Genomic DNA, 22,529 nt, shown 5'->3' with positions numbered 1-22,529 from the left:
GAGAAACGATGATTGATGACTCTGGAAAGAAGAAAGGAGCAACAAACCGAATGCCATTCAGCAGGATATGTCTTTTGTGAATGTCTTAACTCATTTAATATGAACACAAGTGCTTGAGAATTAGCGAATTATTACCAGGTTGACTTGTACGCCATTAATCATCCTCACGCGCTTGGGGGAAAAAAGTGATTTCGCAGAATGTGATTAATAAAGAATCAAAAAGTTGTTTCTATTTGTGTTGCTCTTTAATCAAATAAACGTTGCTTGGATTTGTAACTAATGTAACTAATTTTATTTTGCTTTACTTAGTTTTTACAGGTTTTTAATAATTTATTTTGTATTATCATTATCATCGAATTGTGTATATGCTTTTGTGTGAAATATATATGTATATATATATTATATATATATAGCATATGCATTTATAGCTGCATGTGTTTTTCATTTTGTATATGTATATATAAATATGTATGCCTGGATTTTCACTTTACAATCTTAAACGATAACTGTGCCAAATGATGTGGCTCATTTTTGTTATTTGTTTTGTTTTGTGTGCTTGGTTTTCAGCTTTTGTTTTATTTTATTTTATTTTTTTAAATATGCTCGCAAAATTCTACATTTAACGCTGTATATGTATATATTTATATATATATAAGTTTATGTATAAGTTCAATATACTATAATAATTCAATGTGTATATTCAAAATGTGAAATAAAAAATTGTATTTAAAAATATGTAATTTTTTATAGTATAATGCACACATTAATTTTAGTGTTTGTATGTATGTTTGTGTGTGGTCTGTGTTTTTTGTTGGTCTTAATTTAATATAAATCTTATGTTTTTTTTTTGTATTATTGAAATATAGATTTATTTATTTGTTATAATGCATGTTTCTCGTGTAATTAATATATTTATATATATTGTGTATAAATTACTAATTATATAAATTAAGCACTCGAAATATTGCAGCTGCTACAAATGCACGAGCCGCTCTATAAATATATATAGTACACGGATTGCAATTGGGGGGCTTCAAGCAGTTGCTTTTCTTGAAAACCGCATTAATAATTCACATACATTAATTTAATACCTATGTTCTAAGTGGTTTTGTTTTGTTTTGTTAAGCACTTTATACAAACACGTTTTTGTTGCTTTCCTTCTCTCTTTTTTTTTTGTTTTTCTTTTTTGATAATATAATACTCTAGTTTATAGAAAAAATAATAAATTAATGAGTAGTAAGTAAGCAAAGCTAGCCGACACAAGAAAACGAGAGACTAAAATCAAATTAAGCTGCAAGCGTACTATCATTAAAAAATACAGAGTTCAATTGTGGCTGGAAGTACATTAACTTTTAAATGACATTTACACATTTATTCTTGGCATATGCGATGTCAAAATAGTTGCAGGAAGCGACAGTTTAGATATCGAAGAAGCCCTTTTCTTTGTACAATACATTCAATATACTGGCATTGGTTGGTCTGCAAGAAGCACATGTTGCCATCTCCCAAGTGCTCGGAAGTGATAGCATCGAACTCTACCTATGTCAATATCAAATACATATACTATACTAAAGATGCTTGTTTGTAATTTTTTATTTTTTATTTTGTGTTTGTTTTGGTTTTGCTCCGTTGTTTCATCTAATTGCAAGTGTCTAGTTAAATTAATTTGAATAGAGCTTAGTTAGTATTTAGTCATAGGTATTATCAAAGTGGGGCTACAATCAGAAATGTTTTACACATTATGCAGTATTGAAAACCTTAAAAATTTGTGTTCTAAGTTTGTTTTGTTGTTGTTGTTGTTGTTGGTTTGTTCCATTTGCCTTAATCAATTCTCGTAAGCTTAAACGATAATTAACACGCTTCCCAATTTTTGTTTAGAATTTTAACACTATACACTATAAAGACGATACTTAAAATATTGCGACCATCATGTTTTCTTTGCTTGTTACGACTGTTGCGTTTCTTTTGATTCTGTATGCGATTCCTTGTCCATAATTGGATATCAGCTGCACAGTTTTGATTACCACACGGCTCTCTCTCTCATTTAACGTAGCTGATTTCTGTGAACAACAAATGCCAATAAGTATGCAAATATTTAAGTAATTGTAGGCAATACTTGTGTGTTTAGTGCAGAGAATGTGGATGAGAAACAAAAGTGTACTAACTTTTTACATAAAAACTGGACAAAGCGTTGCACAACTTAAAGTTGCTAGTTATATAGCCTGGATACACGATATACATATTGGACCGTTGACGTTGTTGTTGTTGTTGTGTGTGTGTTGTTGTTTGTGAGTGTATTTTGATAAATATATATATATATATTGTTTTTTTTTTGTTCTTGTTGTTTGTTGTGGTTGTTGAAAAGCAAAATGTAAACGTTTGAACACAAAAATCACACAAAGCATTTTCCTCATGGCCAACAGGTACGGCGTTGGCCGAGAGTATTTTCTTTGTTCAGTTGCTTGGGATTCTACAATTATTGCTGCCTGCCTGTCTGTCTCAAGCACTCGCTAGTCCATTTATCTGGGCCGTTGTCTGTTTTGGGGGAAGAGAGAGTGGGCGTGATACAGATGCAAAATACAACAGGAAATGATAACAATAAACAATAACAAAAGTCACAAAGTCAAAATACAGATGAGCAACAAATGAGCCAGATTGATGACTGTTTTTTGATGACTGTTGTTTTTTTATTTTTTTTTGGGATTTTGGGACCCATTGACTCACCTGAAGTATTGATCGTGCAGCGATTGACGTTGAAATTCGGCGGCCTGTAAATACTGTATATATGTAATTAATCAGTTAAGATATTTGCTAGGGGATTTGGGAAACCTGTAGTTGATCCGCATACGACATGCGCAGCAAAACGTCCGAGTGCGGCTCCCTAGGTATAAGCATATTTGGGCGCGGATATTGGCCAACATTCGCTATATTCAGATTCAGCAAAAAGAAGTGTGGAGAGATAAACAGAAAGAGAGAGAGAGAATTGGAGAGGAAAGAGAGAGATAGAAAGTGTGCAAGAGATATGCATATCAGTGTTATTTGCTGTTGTCTTAGCACAATGGGTATACAAACTCACGTGGCAGTTGGAAACCGGCCTCCGGTGGTTGCGGCTGTGGATGCAAAGGCAAATGTAAATGAGTATGAGAGTGTGCATGATATTCTCTCGTCAATCGTATCTGAAAATTATTGAATATCGTTGATAGTTTCAAAAGAGCCAGTGCTGCCTGAGGATTATGGAGCCTGCTTGCTTGCGCAAAGCGACACATTTTGTAAGTGGTTTTTTGGGTAGGAGAAATGCATTGGTTGAGTTGAATTTGTGGATAATGCGTGTTAGAAATGGCAAAACGAACGAACGAGCACCGACTGAATGGCTTACAAATGTTGGGGGTTAGACAACCCGTCTCCCCAGATGTGGTTGGGAATACGAGGCATTTTACAATACAATAGCAGGATTGTTGTTAGCACACGTGCTTGGAGGACATGGACAAATGATATAATTTGCAATTTACAGCTTTGATTTTTTTTTTTTTTGATTTTTGTTGGTTATTCATTATTTAAGCTGACAAATGTGGACAAAGTGATTTGTGCTGATGTTTTGATTTTCGTTTGGTTTGTTGCAGTTTGAATTGTTTTTTCCAAATACGATTGATTTTGTGAATATGAGTTGGAGTTTCGATTTTGGTGTACAATGAAAAGATATGATCATGCAATAAGTATACGCACCATATGCTCGCCCGGATCCATGCCAACATGGTGCGGTGGCGGAATGCCCAAACGCTCGCGTTCCATCTGTGAAATCGCCGGATTCGCGTAAATTGGAAACTGTGAGGGATGTATGCCACTGAAAGATAAACAGAGAAAACTCAGTTACAGGTGGACTGAAAATTGATTCGAGAACTTGACTTGACTTACCGCCTGTAGTATTCCATCCAATGCGGATCTATTCGCGATTGACTCGCTGCAGCCGCTTGTGCGTTCTTTATCTCTTCCAATTCCCTGCAATTAGTCAAGGGTTGATGCATGAGTAACGGCCTATAATTTGTACAAGACACAATGGGTTCATTATTCTGTCGAGGATTTGTGGTAATGGGCAAGCAAATAAGCAGCAAGTTGGAGAGTTAAAAACTAAAGCATTAATTTTGGACGTGCGTGTAATTAATCAAATTCGCATTTAGAAACAACAAAATAAGAAACTGTAGGTTAGTTTGGCATAGGATCTCGGATATCAGTATGCATGTGTGTGTGTGTGTGTGTGTGTGTGTAAGTTTGTGTGAGTGTGTGTTTCTGTGTGTGTCTGTGTGCATTGAGATGAGGATTTGGCAGGCTTGTACTAGGTACTGTACCTCTCTCTGCTGTACATTGGGCCCATTGGATGATGATAAGGCACCATCTGCTCAACAGGACTGAAATCGAAATGGAAATTATTACAATACAAACGCGATAATCGGCGACTATTACAAAAAATACAAACTACAACAATAACAATGACTACAAATCAAATAATAATTCATAAACAATAAGTCTCAACATTATTAGGTATCTCAAAAGTATTTCGTCGCTCACCTGAAGGCGACATGTGGACGCGCATATTCCGACAGCTGACGCAGCGCTGGCGTATCCGCATACGGTGGCTTCAGATCCGCCTTCATCTTGGCCTGCTGCGCAGCCTGTTGGGCGGCAGCTGCCTGCTGCTGTTGTTGTTGCTGCTGCTGCTGTTGTTGTTGCTATTGTTGTGGCAAAAGAAGAGTTTAGTTTTAAGTAAATTTGTAATATTTAATATCGTGCAATTGCTCACCTGTCGTCGCTCTCGCTCCTTCTCGGCCAGTTTGCGGTCGCGTTCCTCGCGCTTGCGCGCCAACTTTGAATCGGTCACCGGCTTGAAGATCAAATCCGTTCGCGTGCACGAATTATAGTCGCCGCGATCGATGTGACGCACAAAGCTGCAAGAAAATTAATTGAATTGAATGTGAGCATTTCCCTCGACCTCAATTTAAAACATTGCACAGAAAAAACCCGTATATAACGAATCAATTCCCTAACTCTGATCAAACTAAGTTTGCTACTTACATGGCCGACTGCGAGCGATGGCATTCGGTGTCGTCGGGCTTCGCCTCAGGACTTGGACCGCGCTGTATGTTGTGAGTGGGGCTGGGTATCTCTGGTTCCGGATCAGGCTCAATTTCAATGGGCACTGCAAGTTAATAAAAAAGTGCAAATCAGTAAGCAGTAACAAGTGAGCAAATGTTCGCATTTTAAACACTCACATGGCTCTGTCGGATGATGGGGACCACCCATGCCAGCCGAGTTGGCCGAGTGCGCATGCGCCCGCAATGCATCCATGTGGGAGATCGTTGGCTTCATGCCGTGCGGCTGTCCATCCTGCGGCGCAAAAGGCGAGGAATGCGGCGGTGGTGGGTAGCCAGGCATGTGCGAGCCGGGATACGCACCAGGCGGCAATCCTGTTGGCGTACCCGGTCCACCCATGCCGACACCCACAACACCCGGTCCTTGCGGCGTCTTTGGCGTTGGCGGCTTGTTCTGTGGCGGGCCTCCAGGCTGTTGTTGTTGTTGTTGCTGCTGCTGCTGTTGTTGTTGTTGCTGCTGCTGTTGTTGTTGTTGCTGTTGTTGTTGCTGTTGTTGCTGCTGCTGCTGCTGTTGTTGCTGCTGTTGTTGTTGCTGCTGCTGTTGCTGCTGGGGCGTCTTGTGTTGTTGCTGCTGCTGCTGTTGTTGTTGTTGCTGAGCAGCAGCTGCTGCCGCTGCTGCAGCCGCCGCATGCTGATGCTTCTCGGCGGCCACTGCTGCTGCAGCAGCTGCATTCTGCTCATCCTGACGCACTTGCGGCGGCGGACCTGGCAGGCCGTGGTGGGCGGCCATCACAGCGGCGGGATCGAGTGGACCGGCCGGGGGCGGGGGCTTCATGTAGGCAGGGAAGCCGGGTCCGTAGGGCGCATAGCCGTAGGGCGAGTTGAAGGGATTGTGATGGTGCGGCGAATAGAAGACCGACGGATGCAGCAACGGATGCGGATATGGCGACTGGCCGGGATGCACACCAATCTGCGCCATGCCGCCGCCCGGAGCAATCAGTGGCAAAGGCAGCGGCATCTGTGGATGCCGTATGACCGGCGGCGATGCGCCCGGCCTCAAGTGAGGCGGCGGCGATGTGCCCAGTCCCCGTTGGCCCGGCTGCGGTGCATACATCTTGCTGAGCGGACTGGCCATCAGGCCGGAAGCGCTGGACACAGGCGGCGGCGTCATGTGCGGCGACTGTTGACGCATCAGCGCATGGCGATCCCGTTCGGCAACGGCCGCTGCGGCGGCAGACAGTGCCGACGACGAGGGATGGTGACTCAGCGGCGACTGCGGCACCGGATGCAGCGGACTCTGCCGGCTCAGGCTGCCCACACTGGACGCCGGCGAGGCGGCGCGATGGGCAGCGGCTGCGGCGGCAGCTGCCGAGGAATTGGTCGGCGTGCCACTGTTGCTGCTGTTGCCACCAGGGCCACCAGGTGGAGCGGCACCGCTCGAAAGTTGCACGCTGGGACTGGCGCGACTGAAGGCGGACGATGGCACCGTGTTGGGCGTGGTGGTCAGCGCCATGCTCGTCGAGATGGCCGCCGCTGAATGTGGCGTCGATGGCGCTGACGAGGCGTGCGGATGCGACAGATGGCTGGGCGGTGTCCGGCGACTTAGCGCCGACTCGGGTAAACCGCCCAGACCACCGGGACCCGCCAGGAGCGCAATGGGACCGCCGCCGTGACTCAAGCCCGCTATCGAATGCGAGAGCAGATGATGGCCGGGATGCGCCAGAGCTGCGTGCGCCGGATGACCGGGAGGCAGGTGCGCCAAGTGTGGGTGTATGGGCATCGGATGGCCAAGGAGACCAGCCGGATGAGCCAGACCCGGCAGCGGCGATGTGCGATGCGTATGCGGTGACTGATGCGGCATTGGTCCCGGTCCCTGGCCTGGCCCACCACCAACACCACTACTCATACCAGCACTCGTTGGCGCCGTCGATGTATGCGAGGAGGGTGGCTCCCGTGATATGGGCATCTGATCGTGGAGGCTACGCGGTGGCTGCTGCTGCTGTGCCGGCGATGGTGTGCGCACTGTGCCCGCGGGACCAGGTCCAGGTCCAGGCTGCTGCTGTTGTGCGTGGGCGGGTGCCAATGGATGGGCGTGGCTGTGCGGCGGAGGCGGACCCGGCGCCTGCAATGACATCGGCATCGGGGCATGCGGATGCATGGATGGCGGCAGGTCGGGATGCGGTCGATGCATGGCCTGCAGCGATTGCAGATGCGGATGGTGTGGATGCATGTGCGGGTGCATGGGATGCGAGGGCGCCATAGTCGACAGCGTCGGCGCGCCCAGCGACGAGAGACCCGTCAACGACGAGGCGACCGATATTTGTGCGTGTGGTCCACCCGGACCCGGTGGCATGCCATGCTGCAGACTGGGCGGCGGTCCCTGGCCGGGCACTATGCTGCTAATCGGCTGATGCAGCGACGTGGTCGGCTGTGGACCTGGACCGGCAATCGTATTCGGTGGCGGGCCGTGGCTGTGCGGGGAGATGAGATTTTGTGGATGCATGCCGGGTGGTAGGCCACCGCCAGCTGGTGAAGGCATGTGCGGCGAGGGATGTGGCGACTGGAACTGCTGCGGCTGCGAGGATGGTGGCTGCGAATTGCTGTTGCTATTGCTGCCCTGACTATCCTGGCCGGGCGTGGAGCGTGCCGACGCATCAATGGGACTCTCTGGCGGCGGCCCGTACGGCGAGGATTTGATCAGATTTTCACCGCTAGCAGCGGATACGGGCGGCATCGGATACTTGAGATCCTGCGGCTGCTGCGGCCCATATTTGGCGGCCAGGGGATCACCATACTTGAGCATGAGGCCAGTGGGCTCAAAGGGTCGACCCAGTGGCGGCGTCTGCACATCGTGTTGATAATGCGGCTTGGGCATGGCTATGCCTGGTGGCGGTGTCGCACCCGGCGGCTGTTGATCTAGTGGTGGACCTGGTCCTTGGCCACCCGGCGCATACTTATGCGGACCGGGTCCATCCATCGAGGAGCCAATGTTGTGTGGTAGATGGGCAAAGCCCGGTTTGACATCGGGTATCTTGAGTGCCTCCTGATAGCCGGGTTTAGGTGGCGCCAGTTCCACAGGATACTTGCCCTGCTGTTCGATCATATACTTCATGTCGTATTTACCAACAGCTGCCGCCGCAGCTGCTGCTGCCTGCATCTCCTGACTGTACTTCAAGGCGTCCAGCGGTGGCGGCACCGGATACTTCAGCTCCTGTGGCGCAAATTTGCCGCTGTTCGGCTCGAATTTGACGGCCGCCTCGTTGTACTTCATTTCCATGTCGCCCGGATATTTTTGTGGCACTGTCGGCGGCGCACCGCTGCCTAGATCACTGTGCAACTGTGGCGGAGGCTGCGGTGGCGGCTGTCCAGGCGGTCCATACTTCAGCTGCCCATCGATTAGATAGCCGGCTGGCGCCTGCGGCGTGGGTCCATGTTGCATATGGTGCAGATGCATTGGCTCGGGTCCAACACCATCTGCAGCACTGTGATGCATGCCACCCAGTTGGGAATTGGGTGGCGGCGCCACCGAATTCACTACTGGCTGCAAGCCACCGCTGGCACTCAACTTAACATCCTCGTTTTTGATTTCGATTTTGACCTTGAGATCCTGCGGCTCGTTGCTGTTTTGATTGCATGTTGCGTCCATCGAGTCCTCCATGGGCTCCTTCTTGATGTAAACGGCCTCCTGCAGTGGCCCAGGACCAGCTGAAATTGGAGGCACATTTGCTGCCAGCTGCTGTTGTTGTTGTTGCTGCTGTTGTTGTAGCTGCTGCTGCTGCTGGGGTGACACCTCTTGCTTAATGCTGGCCAGCTTCTTGAGTAGCTCGGGATCACGTGCTGCTGCTGCTGCGGCGGCAGCGGCGGCTGCAGCTACCACCTCGTTCTCACACATTTCCATCTTCTCAATGGTCTCCTTGCGATCACGATCAACAGATGCATTCAGCGCCTCCACGGTGGCCACTTTCATGGCAATTGGCGCAACCACCGGAGTTGGTGGTGGTGGCGCCTCCGTGCTGCTGTTCTCCTTCAGCAGACCATCGACATGGGAGGGCTTGAGGCTGAGAGGCTGTATGCTGCTCGGTGCCTGAATGTTGGTCTCCTCGTCCATGTTCTTAATGGTGTCTTTGCTATCTTCTGCGCAGGACGTTTCCGTTTTGATTGATTTCTCAATGAGGTCCGTCGTCTTGGAGTCCTGATCGCCCGTGAGCGTAACAGCGCTCTCCTCCTTGCAGTTAATCTCCTTGCTATCCTTGCTGGACTGCTGCTCCACGGTGCGTCCATCCGTATCCGTTGTATTCGATTCGCCATCGTCCAGAACGGAATCGGGACGACTGTCGGAGTTCATGCTCTCCACAGGGCTGTCCGGACGCTTGCGTTGCTTCTCCTTGATGATGTCCTCGCTGCTGTTGTTCGTCTGCTCACTGCTGCTGTTGTTGGTCTCCGCTTCGGTGCGCTTCTTCTTGTTGGGCGTGTCCTGTTTGCCACCCTTGCGCTTGTTGCCCGATCCCTCGGCCACACTCTTCGTGGGCGTCTTGGGACTGTCGCCAGGAGCGCCTGCAGCAGCAGCAGCAGCGCCGGCATCCGGTGTTTCGGAGCCGCGCTTCGGTCGCTTGCCGTTCGCCACCGCGTTGCTGGTGTTGCTCACTGAGACCGAGGACTGATCCTTCGTCGAGGAGCTTGAGTTGGCAGTGGCGTTAACGGAGGCAGCAGCTGCAGCGGCAGCCGAATTGCCACCGCCACCAGCTGCACTGGCGCTGCTGCTGTTGTTGTTGTTGTTGGTATTGTTATTCTGTTGTTTGTTTCTCGTCCTCATCCTAGAGGGTGATTCATCCCTTTTGTTGGTCAGACTCGAATCACTGTCACACTCGCTGACGTCGTCCTCGGTTAGAGAACTGTTCTCCTCCTTGGAGACAGCGGGCGATGAGCGACTCGCCGTCTCTGCAGCCGACGCCGCCGCCGTCGCCGTCGTCGCAGCTTGTGGTTCCGGGGTGTCCTCCTTTTTGGGAGGTGTGTTGTTGGCTCGCGTGACACGATTGCGACGCAAGGCGCTCTGTCTGCGTCGCCGATGCGGGCGATTGTTGTTGGCGCCGGGTGTTTTCTTCCACAGATAGTAGAATTCGACCAGCTCCGGTGTGTCCTTGTGTGGCAACAGGTCCTTGTGGATCCTGAAGAAATTCTTGCCAAATTGGCGCAGACCCTTGATGAACTTTTTCGTTTCGTCCTCGGTCCACTTCTTATCAATACCCTTCGAAACGGGGCACTTTACGAGCGCTTGTAGAGCTTTGCCTGGATCGTAGCCAGAATCGTGTAGCTATCAAAATAAAAGTGTTTTTGACATTAATATATGAATAGTAAGTAGTATTAGGCAGGCCTTCCTGCAGGCAGGCAGGCACTTACCACGTCTAGTGCGTTAATTGTTGTGTCGTCGCGACTGGCAGCCAAACAACCGTCTTCTAGTCCGCCATCACACATTCCTTGAAATGCAGCCATGGAGCGTGCCGCACGCAGAAACATTAACAAGTCGCCATCGGCCACAACGCCAGGACTCCATCTTGTTTCCTCTAATTCACGTTCATCGGTTTCCTTGTCAACGGGGAAGCTTGAGATTGGATTATAATCGGGCAGTTTTGCCTTCAGTCACAGGACAAGACAAGACAGAAGAAGTTGCGGTATTAGTTAAAAAAAAAAACGGAACGTACGCCAAGAACATCAACTTTCATTTCTTTTTGTTTTTGGATTAGTTACGTCACACACACAAAACAGAGATAGAGAGAAACACAACTGACAACAGACTCAAGACATATCTACAAAAACACATCAAAGCCATACAACAAAGCCATATATATATATATATATATATAGATATATATATATATAAATATATATATGCATATGTGTAGTTTGTCTGGTGTCATATATACACGGTACAACAATATACAACTTAAGGCTAATGCATGAAATGTATGAACAATGCATTGATGTGTGTGTGTGTGTGTGTGTGGGTTTTAGGGGGTTGGGGGTTGGAATCGGATAAGCGCCTGTTTGTGAACACCTTTGGTCATGTAAACGATTTGACCGCAAGCACTTCAGCAATTGACAAGGGAACGTGGGCTGAACGTGTAGAGGGCTAAAAGGGTGGATAGGAAGGGTAGGAAGTGGGCAGGTTAGATACTCTACTCATTAGTTACGCCAATTATGAAATAGACAATTTTGTACACAATTATTTACAGTTGCTTGTTAGTTGTTTTATTTTTTTCATTTTGATAATTGTCAGACTACAAATCAAAGATCGCAATAAGTTGCCCACAACAGAGAACCGATGAATAAAATTGGATGAGTGCGCATTTTGCGAGTCATCATCGAAATATTTTAGTTGTTTATTATTGTTGATTGTATAAGCCATATTGTGAGACTCTTGATATCATATCATATCGCATAAGAAGATTATTATATGGAAAATTAGGATTAGCAGAAGGAAATTAAATTCTTGAAATAGTATCACATATAACTGAGAAAGTAATAGGTTATGAAAGGCTACTAATTGAAGAGCTGAGGACTCCCCAATCAAATTAATCTTCTCACATGGCTGCTAAGCTGCACTCAAGTATTCACTGTGTTAATCGGTCACCAATTGAAAGAAGACAATTGGACACTAAATGGTAATTAAGTAACACACACGGACGACACATTCCATGGTGGCATTGTTCTACCAATCGCTTTGCTGGTATGCGGCGAACTCAGTTGTTGATGGGCAACTTAATAACTGGAATTTTGGAATGCTCGATTAACTCAAGTGCAGAGGAGCATGTGTTGGATAGATTGGATTTGGTATTGGGTGGGTGGTGGAGGTGGGTGTATTGTGTGGTATTTGGGAATACAATTAGAATTTGCAACAGTACGATTACAATACAAAAGAAAAACGTTATTTTTTCTTGCATTTTTTTATTTTGTTACCGTGAGCTGAATTTCTGAATTGTGAGAGTTATGTACGTACATAGACATCGTTTACCTGGTGGCCGGGACCCACTCGTATTTCTCCTTGAGTGGAGGCCGCCATCACCCTTTAAAAACACGCTTCCGGTCCAGTGTTAAGCCTTTTTATGCCCGCTATGATATGAAAATTCAACTGCAATAAAAAAACGAAAAAAGAAAGCGCATCGATTGATTGATTGGAAATGATTAACGGCATTGGATGAAAAACCCCCTCGCACCCCCCACTGACATTACGAATATACAAAAAAAAAAAAAAACAAAAATAATCATTATACATTTCAGTAAATGCGATGAAGTTGTGATGATATCAACATGCATAAATAAATAATCCATAAAAATAATGCCATGTAATGTGCCAGGCCAATCGACTAGACTTAGGGAGGTTTTTCCTCTCTTCTCTTCTCCTATCTGGATTCTTTTTTTATTTTTTTGCTGTCCAAACACTTCATCGTTTGCATATGTTATAATGCGCTCGAGGGGCAGACAGATGACGATGAACGGACAGGGAGGGTGGGTGGGCGGTGCGGTGTGGTACTGATTCAGCAGCTTTATTCATTTTGTGTGAGTGTTGTCGGTGTTTTTTCTTTCTTTTCTTTGGCTGCCTCTCAAGTGTGCGTGCAGCTGTAAACAGATTTTCCGCTCAAGTAACTCGCCGAATAACTGTAACGAGGCGGCGCATTGCCAACTCTCAGTAAGCAGTTGGGGGGAATTATCATTAAATTTGCTTACGAATCAATATCAGTGCCAATACATATATATATATATACACACACACACACGGATACTTTCGCATGTCGGCAGTTGCGGTTGTATGGCAACGGCACACAAATTATGGCAATTAAAATCAATTAATTAAATGCAGCAGCAGCAACAACAACAACAACACCAGCAGCAATGCCACGCAAATAAAAAGCATTACGACTGGGCTCGCCTCGACTCGGCTTTGCCCAGGCGCAAGCTATACAAAGAAGGGGCAAGCGAAAACAAAAAAAAATTATTGTCGACAGATTTACACTCAATAAGGCACGACACGCCGCCTAAATGACTGACGATGAGGCAGGCGTCGGCAGCCCCGGCGGACAACGAATCGGCCACGAAAGTACCTACTTGCACAGTGGTTAGAAAACTATTCAAACTATTCAATTACTATCTAAAAACCAACGACTACTTTTACTTGAAAATCAACTAAGTTTCAGTTTATTTCTCTGTATAAACTCAGCCTTTCCTCGCAGCTATTCACAAGACAATATTTTATATTGCTGATTGTATCATTATTTAAAGAGAGAAAACAATTATTAAAGCTGCTCACGAAATTAATATTGCATGTATTGCGTGTGTTTTATTTATAATATAGCAATTATATACAAAATGTTTACACAAATTGCTTCAAGTAATTTTTTAATTGATCTAGATATAATTTAATTATTCCACAAAACAGGCGAGCAATTAAATACTTAATCCACTGCTAGCTGCCAGGGTTTTCTCATTGAGTCTGGTTATAAAAATCATGTTGAATAAGCCAACTTCTTCGCTAACATATAGCAAACTTCATTTAATACAATTTATCTGTCCTCATGTGCTAAGTCGTTAAGATTATTGGGCTTCTTGCCACTGTGCAGCGCTCGACTGCGTTTGGGGCGAACGCTTATCAGCAACATCAGCAGCAACAGCAACGGCAACAGCAACAGCAACAGCCACAGTCGTAGTCGCAGTCACAACCACATCAACTGGCTGACTTGCTGGTTAGCTTGCCTGGCCTGGTTGGCTAACTGGCTGACTGAATTGCTTGGCTGCTTGGTTAGCAACTTTTTTATGGCCAGTTTGAGGGGGGAATGGGGGAAGTCGTGAGTGGAAAAATTTCATATAAACAGAAGGTGAGCTCCTACTCCTGGCCTCTCTATCTCTTTCTCTCTCGCTGTCTCTATCTGTCGCTCTCTCTCTCTCCCTCTCACTCGCTCTGGGCTCATAGGGCACGCGAGTGGCCCAAGTGGCTGCTGGCGCTTTGGGGAAAAATTGTGTAATAACTGCGAGCAATGTGCTAAGCTGTGTGTGCACAACCGCCACCCTGCCCCCGCTACCCCCTCTACATCCTGTTGCCCTACACACACACACACATATATATATAAAGCGACCCCTCGCGGTCTGGCCGATTGCTGTTTGTTGCTGCTGTTGCTTCTGCGGTGGCTGTTATAAAACAAATGTACTACAAAAAGCGCCGTTGTAACGCACAAAAGCCATAAAATCTAAAAAGGCAAAATGAAAGGCTCTGAAAAATGTTTGCCACCACCGAAAATGCGATGGGCCGCTCTCTGACGCCTTTTGGGATAGAGAGTCCTCCCCAGTCACAGTAAATGTGTGTGTCTGTGTGTGTGTATCTGTGTGAGTGCAAGTGTTTGTATGTATTAATAGCCGTATCATAATGCCCTGCGCTGAGGTTGCGGCACAGCAGCAATGGCAGCAGCAACAACAATGGGCCAAACAGCAACAGCGACAGCAGTTCACAGTAAAAGACCACAAATTATGGCAGCAGCAGCAACCGTTGATGGGGCGTTGGTTTGCTGCTGTTGTTGTTGTGGTTGTTGTTGTTCCTGTAGTTGTTGCTGTTATTATTGTTGCTGCTGCTGTTGCTCTGTACATCGTCGTGGCTACGTGACTGACTGTTAGCCAGCTTCGAGTGCTTTTGCAGTTGTTGTTTTTTTTTTTTTGGGCTTGTGAGTCAGCGGAGCAACCAAATGCGGTCGGATCGAGTCTATGGTCAGTGGTTGTGCTGGTTGGCTTAAAACTGATGGAGAAAACGGGTCTGCTGCGGTCTGCTTGGCTGTGCCGTCGTGCTGACTGCCTATGTGCTGTGGTCTGGGACACAAAATTTAAGGTCAATAACGCTGTCAATTTCAAACGGCGCATTCCCTCCATTAATGTCAACACGCGCTTTATCAACTTACAAAAACACAGACACGCAAGGAGCAAGGGAGTGAGCGAGACAGAGAAAGAGAGAGCGAGAAAGATAGAGAGAGGGAGGGATGGAGATAGACAGATTAACAACTCAGTTGAAAGGGGGGTTCTTGGGGTGGTTGGGTGGTGCGGTGCTGCCGCAAATTGTTTTCTAAACAGCCCATAAACATAAAAAGAAACAAAACGAGAAATGTAAATGAAAATAAAACTTAGCTAGCAGGGGCAGCCAGCAGTTGAGTAGCAAGCAAAGAGGAAATCCAATAAACAATTTGTATCATGAGTAGCGGAAAATTGTGTGTACGCACGCTGCTAAACGACGACGACGACGACGACGATGTCGTGTGAGTGTGTGTGTATTCTGTCTGAGTGTGTGTATGTGTGAGCGTAATTTTTGAAATGGAAAAGCTGTCGGTTGTCGACTGTCGACGACTGCCGACTGTCGAAGCTCCGAGCATTCGTTGTTGCTGCTGCTGCTGCTTGTGTGTGTTGTGTGTTTGTGCTTGTATTTAGCTTGTTTTTCTCTTTGCAATCATCGCTTGCCAATAAGCGACTAATTGACTGACAAATAGGCTACAACAACACCAACAACAACGACGAACGTCAGCAACAGCAGCAGCGGCGATGCGGCGTTAATAAGAGCAGCCAGCAGACAACTTAAAATGCCTCCATCGTGGTAACGACTGCTGTTGCTGCTGGTACTGAATGCGCCGCACAACTGTACATTAGGGTGGTTATTAACTTGATGTTAATAATCTACCAGAGTCTGAGTCTGCAGTTAAGGTCCGATATCCGGGCATGAATACAACGACAGGTAAATCGAGTCTGTGTCTGTATCAGAGCTGAATGAAAGACGAAAACAGCAATGCAAACAACATTACGACCAGTATGCAAATATAGTAATGTTCATTTTAATTATTTTTAACATAGTTTTTCATATATTTAGCTATAATTTGCTGAAATATTTCAAAAATTAATTCCTCTCGGCGATAAAATTCCACAAAGTCTGTGCACATAAAGCGAATACAACTATTTCGAGTATTCGCTTTAGTAAATTAGCTTCGTCATGGACTGACTCTCAGCTCGACTCGACTCGACTCGTATCGAGAGTTTGTAGATGAGCCGCTCAATAGCTTTGGAATGCTGTCTGCTGTCCAGTTGAGTGTGCGCTTAAGTGTATGTGTGTCTGTGTGTGTGTGTGTGTGTCAAGTACGGAAACCCCATTAAATGTTAGTAGGCACATAAAGGTGCTTCGAGGCCAAAATCACACAAACACAAACATTCACATGAGACATGTGTGTGTGTCTGTGTGTGCGCCTCTGTTGTGAAAGCCAAATTTTCACAACAAATCAAAACAATCTCAACGAAAAGTCAAAAAACCTATGAAACGAAACCAAAACCGAAAAAGCACAGAAACCAATTGGTCAACAGCACTGGAGCAGCACTCAGCTCGCTGGCCGTGTGTTTAACCCCAAGCCAAAGCAAAAAAAAAAAAAAATAAATAAAAATAAACAAATAACCAACAAATTTCTCTTTTTTTCCATTGGGGCCCACATGGAAATAGCTGTACCTGTAGATGTGCGTGTGCGTATGTGTGTGCGGCCAAAAGTAAAGATTTGTGAGTGCAGCAGGCAGCTTATAGTTGTTATGCCCATTACTCAACATCAACAAGAACATTATGCCACATTCCCTTCATTCATAGTCGTCGTTCTTCGTTCTCCGTTCCCCCTTTAGCCCCTCTCTTCTATTAAAAAAAAAAAAAAAAACAGAAAAAAAACTCCCATACGCTTTTGCTTCTGCTTCACTTCATTCAACCGAACGATTGAGCATCTATTCAGACACTGATGCGGCGCTCCAAAAAGCCAAACCGAAACCAAATAAACGACCCACAACGACGAGTGCGAGACCAAACGACCTCGTCTCTGCTCCCCGCTCTCCGCTCTCTGTCATTTGGGGGGCTCTCTCTGTTCGTGTGTAGCCGAACTTTGGCTCGTCGTCGTCAACGTCGTCCGTCGTCGTTGTCGTCGTCGTCCCAGTCGTTGTCGTTGTCGTTTATACGATTTGTTGGATTTGCTGCTCATGAAGTTGTTAAACAGATTGTCGGTGTAGATACCTTCATCATTCTCTTCATGTCTGCGTCTGCTTCTTACACACACACACACACACAAACATAGAGCCATCATCCACATACACAATCCATCGGAGCGTCAGTCAGCCAGTCAGCCAGTCATACAGCCAATTTCTCTGCTTTACTATGCTATTTCTCTCACTCTCACTCACGCTGTATATGCGTATGTGTGTGTGTGTGTTTATGTGCGTGTGCTTGTGCGATTAGTTTTATGTAATTTTATCGAGTATTTTAAGGATTTTGCGGCTTATCCGCGCTTCATTTGGAAATTGTTTCGTGTTACTTGTGTCGCCCGAAAACGGAAGGAGGGCTGCTAACGGAGGTAATGTTTAAGGGAAAGGATAGGGTATTGAGGAGACATAAGGGCATGTAAAAGGAGACCGCTTTGGCCTTTCATAGCTCTTGTTATTACCATTGTTGTTGTTGTTGGGCCTGTTCAAGTGTGTTTATGGCAGTTGTTGTTGCTGTTGGTGTTGTTGTTGTGAGTGTCAGAGAATTTGTATATGTATATGACTATATGGAGTGCCTGGAATATTGTAAATGAGCGCTTTGCATGTGAAGTTCGTTTCGTTATTATTGCCCATTCTGCACCTCTCACACTCACTCTCGCTCTCTAGCTATCTCTGTTTATCTCGTATCTGTGTAATTCGATTACAGACAATGCAAAGAGATTTATGTGAACTCATTGTTTATTTTTTTCAAACACGTTTCCACATTATATTCCCATTCGTTCATTGATTTTGAACCGATTAACCTACGCTTAATTGTTTGACTTAATGCATATAGTATATTCGATTTAATAGGCGCTTTTGTGTGTTAATTATATTATCGCTAATGGAGTAGTCGGAGTTGTTTACCATACATATTATATTCGCTAGAATTGTGCACATTTTTATTTGAGATTTATTTGTAATAAAATAAACTGGCTATAGATGAACTGTGCAAAACAGACTTGCGAATTATTGTTCATTGATTTAATTTGTTTGTGTTAACAATTTCATTTTGATCTGATATTGTCTGATGAATATAATTAGCAGTGTATGGAAATACAAATATATATACACTCCGATCATGTGTATATAGTATCTACTGGTTTGGTATATCAAAATCAAAATTCTTGTTATAATGACTAAGTGTGGCAGTATTTTCAACACTTTATGCTTTGATATAAATTTAAGAACGCAAAAGCAAATTTCAGGAAGCAGATTTAAATACGTCGTAATTCAATTCAAATGTTTATTACGAATTCTGTATTCTGCACACTATTCTTTATTGAAATATGTTGCTCTAATAAATAACGATACTATAAAAAAAAGTGTTGCTCTGTTTTTTTTCAAAAGAAATTACCTAATATGAAAGAGTTATAGATATTTATTGAGTGTGTCAAAATATCTGGTGGCTGTTTGACGGCACAATTCTAATCGCTGCCAATAAATCGACACTTGAATACAAGTGTCTTGCTTTTTCAATCAGATAAGCACCAAATTATAAATTAAAAGCACAACAAACAGATTAATAAAACGTAAACTTTAACAGCGCATTATAAATAAGCCAAATGACTAATAATAAAATATGGGGAGCGCACGGAATCGACATCAAAGGCCGTACCCCCACCATCCCCCTTTAACCGCTATCGCCATCACTCTGCTGTTGGCCCCACCAAACCCACCGCACAACCAACATTATCATGAACATCATCATTGGGCACTGAAGAGGCCGCCGAACCACGGAACGGAAAACCACATCAGTGGGCGTGGGCGTAGGCGCATTCCTCCAAAGTTCTTTTTGGTGTTTGTTGTTTTTTTTCGGTTTTTTTTTGCAGTCGAGTTTCCGCTTGGGGCGAGTTTCTGCGCACTGCTTCATCAAGCTTGTTGCTGGCAGCCTTTTGTTTTTATTAAATGCATTATTAGCACGTTATTTATTAATTAAACACTTCAGCTTTTATTCCCTCGTAATCAGGTACAGCCTTTAACATCCGCACCACCAACACCCGCCCCAACCTTCGCTGTGGGGGTCGCGCTGAGCGACGAGATAAGCGCAAGTTTTACTAATGGAAATGTGCCAGCAGCGGTTTTATTCCGGCTGCGATAAGCTCCTCCTCTCTGTGACCGCATTAAGAAATTTCCATGGAACTAACAATTTAAAATACTTTTGTGTGTTTGGATATCTTTCGTGGAATGCAGCAGACAGATTAAGGTGTCAGTTAGTTCTTGGGAAAAATTATTATCTCAAATTGAAGAGTGTTGAATAACATAAATAAATAAGTTTGTCAGAGTAATTGCCCTGCATTTTTCAACTATTATCTAATAATGTATAAGAAGACAATCTATATCTGGCAAAGGAATGTTCTTAATATATATGAGATGATTAATATTTGGAATATAATGCATATTAAGTATATGTCGAACTAATTGACTACTGCTATACAAATAGTATAGTTTATTGTATACTCATTAGGCGCAAACAGATTTGTGTGCATTTTAATTACGCTTAACACCCAATGTTATCGACAAGTCGGCAATTAATCAGTGCGAAAACTAATTGACAGCTAGCTGGCAGATGTTACGCTCCGACAGCTTATGACTTGAGCACCGGAACGTGCAACAACTACAAGTTTTAAACAAGCTACGCAATCACCGTTGCCAAGTGGATGCACAGCTGCATAAACCTGAACCACAGCAGCTGTATCTTTTGTGATTTGAACTGGATAGAGATGAACATTGCTACATGTGTTTTGTTTTGCTCTAGGTCTAATTGGAACTAGATTTAAGCTGCCAATAATTACCATTTTTGTGAATTTAGTTTGGAAATTGTTGTATTCTTTGAACTGCCTCTGAAATCAGAGCATTTTTAAACATAAATTGCTATTCACTGCGAGTATTACAGTATTACAAAATTCGTGCTTTAAGCATTTCAGCAAAAATAAATTTAAAAATCTGTTTTTAATTTTTAGTTAAGATAAAAATAAACCCTGAAACCAAGGCAACTCAGTATATGGAATATCATTATTCTGATTATATCATTTGTTGGTCTAATATGATGTAAATCAAACCAAGGATCGTTTCACAATTCTGTTGCTGCTTTATGATAAATTTATGGCTAATGATGCATGTGTGTGTGTTTCTGTGTATGTGTGTGTGCGTGTGTGGTTGGAGCACTTGAAGCACTTTACCTAATTAGTTTATGATGCAGTGAGTAAGCCTGCCAATTTGCTTGTCTCTCACAGCGGGCAATGCCCCGTTCCCTTCTATATCTATACACACACAAATACACCCATATTATATGTGGTTCAATAGTTCAACCGAAAAGAGAGATTGGAAACGTCCCCCGGGGCAAATGAGAGGATGACACATGAGCCGGCGTCGGCAAATGTTATGTGTGTGTGTGTGTTTTAGGCAAACAAATAATTAAATAATATGTGCCTAGTGCAACAAGAACAGCTGTATGTGGTGGGACACTCACCATGAATCCAGGATGTGTGTGAAGCGCGAGAAGTCCTTCCCCAAAAAGCAACTCAGAACTCGGAACTCGAACCGGGCGCCTGCTGTGTGGCTCCCACTTGGCCAGTTAGGTTAGGAGGATGATATATATCCAACTGGTGATGCTGCCGGGCGGGGCGGGGCGCTAAATGCGACTGCTATTGTTGGTCTTCTGCTTCTTCTTCTTCTTGCTCCAACGATGTGATGAGTGGGGGGTGAGAGGGGGCGGGGTGGGTGGCCAGGCAGCCGGAACTGTATATTTTGGTTAATTTGCACAGGCACAGCTGGAAACGAGAAGCAGAGATGATGACGTAGAGGTAAGTAACAAGAACAAGAACATGAGGACAAGAAAATGAGGACTTTCAGGTAGTAAATTAAAATGAGCATCTTTCCCAATGCAAGCCTATGACAAGTAAAATAGTTGCACTGGTTGCAATCAACCGACCGTAAAATACCCTACGAATTTGTGTGACTTAAAATATTGTTGAAATTATGGATTAACAATTTAGTCAAGCCAAATAAATAAATACCAAGATTGGAGATTCTCTAGTTGTTGTAGAAACTGAACTGAACTAGACTAAATTTGATTTGTGTTCAAGATTTGAAGTGTATACTCTTTTTGCCCATTGCGAATAGAGTATGCAAACAAATACAAAAAAAGGCGCGAGCCACACAACAACTACTCAATTTTTTTAGCCAACGTCAGCGAAAAAGCAACAAAGCAAAGTTAAAGCAGCAGCAGCAGCAGCAGAAACGGACGAGCAGCGGGGGAGCGGGCGAGCAGCTTGTCATGCGGGGGGTGGTCGCAGCCAGCAGCGGCAGCTGCGTTGGTGGTTGTTGAAGCTGACGTCGCTGCTGTTGCTGCTGCTGCGCTTTCTGATTCCTTTTCAGCAAAATTTGTTGAGCCTTTGAGTCGTCGTTGTCGCTGTATTGTTCTACCCCAAAAAAAAGTCCATAATAGAAAACCCCCACTCCGCACCCTCTTCAAGCAAGTCGTCGTCATCGTCGTCTGCGTCTTTTGCCCTGCGCTGCCTGTTTTTCGCTTTGTGTGCAAACACAGTTGCAGCGCCGACGCCGACGAAAACGACGTCGACTGCAGCAGCGACGCTTTAGTACGCTTTTTCACTAATAAATTTTAATGATTTCTACGCTGCGCATTACGAAGGCGACGACGACAACGGCGACGACGTCGACTGCGACTGTGACTGCGAAATGAAATTAGTGACACACTTAAATAATAATTAATTTTTCGCACACTTGTTGTAGTTGTTGTTGCTTACGTTTTAGACTCTTTGTAAATGTTGTCGTTGTTGTTTTTCTTGTTGTTGTTGCTGTGTGTGCGCCGTACAACTTGTCAGTGGCCAACAATACGTTTTTTAATGCTCTTCTGTTTTGTCTTCTTCTTTTTTGCATACACTTTGCGCACACACACACACACCAATGCAAACGCTCGTAATACACATGCACAAGCACTTACACGCGCATACAAACATACGCTCACGTACACACATACACACGCACACACTCGCACACTCACTCACACTTACGCACTTCGCTCGCTTGCTTTGCGTTTTTTTTTTTGCTGCGGAGATTTTTGGAAATATATTTTCGCTGACTTTGAAACGCAATTAGTGTATACTTTCACACGCGTAGAACAGCGACACTGGCACGCAAAAGTTTTCCACTACAATTTTACTAAATATTATAAGCACAAATGCGTGTTTTCTTAGTTCTTAATGGTACAACAAAATTTCTCCGCGTATAGCAGAAGCCACCATTTTGCGACTCTCGATGAACAACAATCAATGCAACTCTGCATACAGTGGTGCGTCTGGCAGCACTGTCTATTCGATAGCCAACGATAAAATACTGAAAATGCAGCCCAACGTACGTAAA

The 22,529-nt window shown here is 44.7% G+C and overlaps 1 protein-coding gene across 8 annotated transcripts; it reads right to left on the bottom strand.

The window, feature by feature from the left end:
* Positions 1 to 1,192: 1,192 nt before the first annotated feature.
* Positions 1,193 to 22,364, bottom strand: LOC6558991 (arginine-glutamic acid dipeptide repeats protein). 8 transcript variants are annotated; one of them, XM_032743082.2, is made up of 14 exons: positions 21,914 to 22,364; positions 20,617 to 20,917; positions 12,079 to 12,210; positions 10,482 to 10,715; positions 5,265 to 10,395; positions 5,068 to 5,191; positions 4,796 to 4,940; positions 4,564 to 4,724; positions 3,913 to 3,996; positions 3,724 to 3,841; positions 3,077 to 3,176; positions 2,830 to 2,924; positions 2,725 to 2,777; positions 1,193 to 2,060 (listed from the first exon to the last, which is right to left on the bottom strand). In XM_032743082.2, the coding sequence occupies exons 3-14, from the start codon at positions 12,139 to 12,141 to the stop codon at positions 2,045 to 2,047; spliced, it is 6,324 nt and encodes a 2,107-aa protein (XP_032598973.1). In that variant the 5' UTR covers positions 12,142 to 12,210; positions 20,617 to 20,917; positions 21,914 to 22,364; the 3' UTR covers positions 1,193 to 2,044. The 8 variants fall into 8 exon arrangements, with proteins under 8 accessions (XP_032598973.1, XP_032598975.1, XP_032598974.1 ...); XM_032743084.2 differs by having other exon boundaries at positions 2,725 to 2,768; XM_032743083.2 differs by lacking the exon at positions 1,193 to 2,060 and adding an exon at positions 2,330 to 2,535 and having other exon boundaries at positions 2,725 to 2,768.
* Positions 22,365 to 22,529: the final 165 nt, after the last annotated feature.

The sequence above is a fragment of the Drosophila grimshawi genome, unplaced genomic scaffold, assembly GCF_018153295.1.
Source record: "Drosophila grimshawi isolate 15287-2541.00 unplaced genomic scaffold, ASM1815329v1 contig_44, whole genome shotgun sequence".
In the NCBI taxonomy this organism is placed as follows: Eukaryota; Metazoa; Arthropoda; class Insecta; order Diptera; family Drosophilidae; genus Drosophila; species Drosophila grimshawi.
The sequence above is the reverse complement of the archived record's forward strand: the minus strand, read 5'-3'. Positions and strand labels throughout refer to the sequence as shown.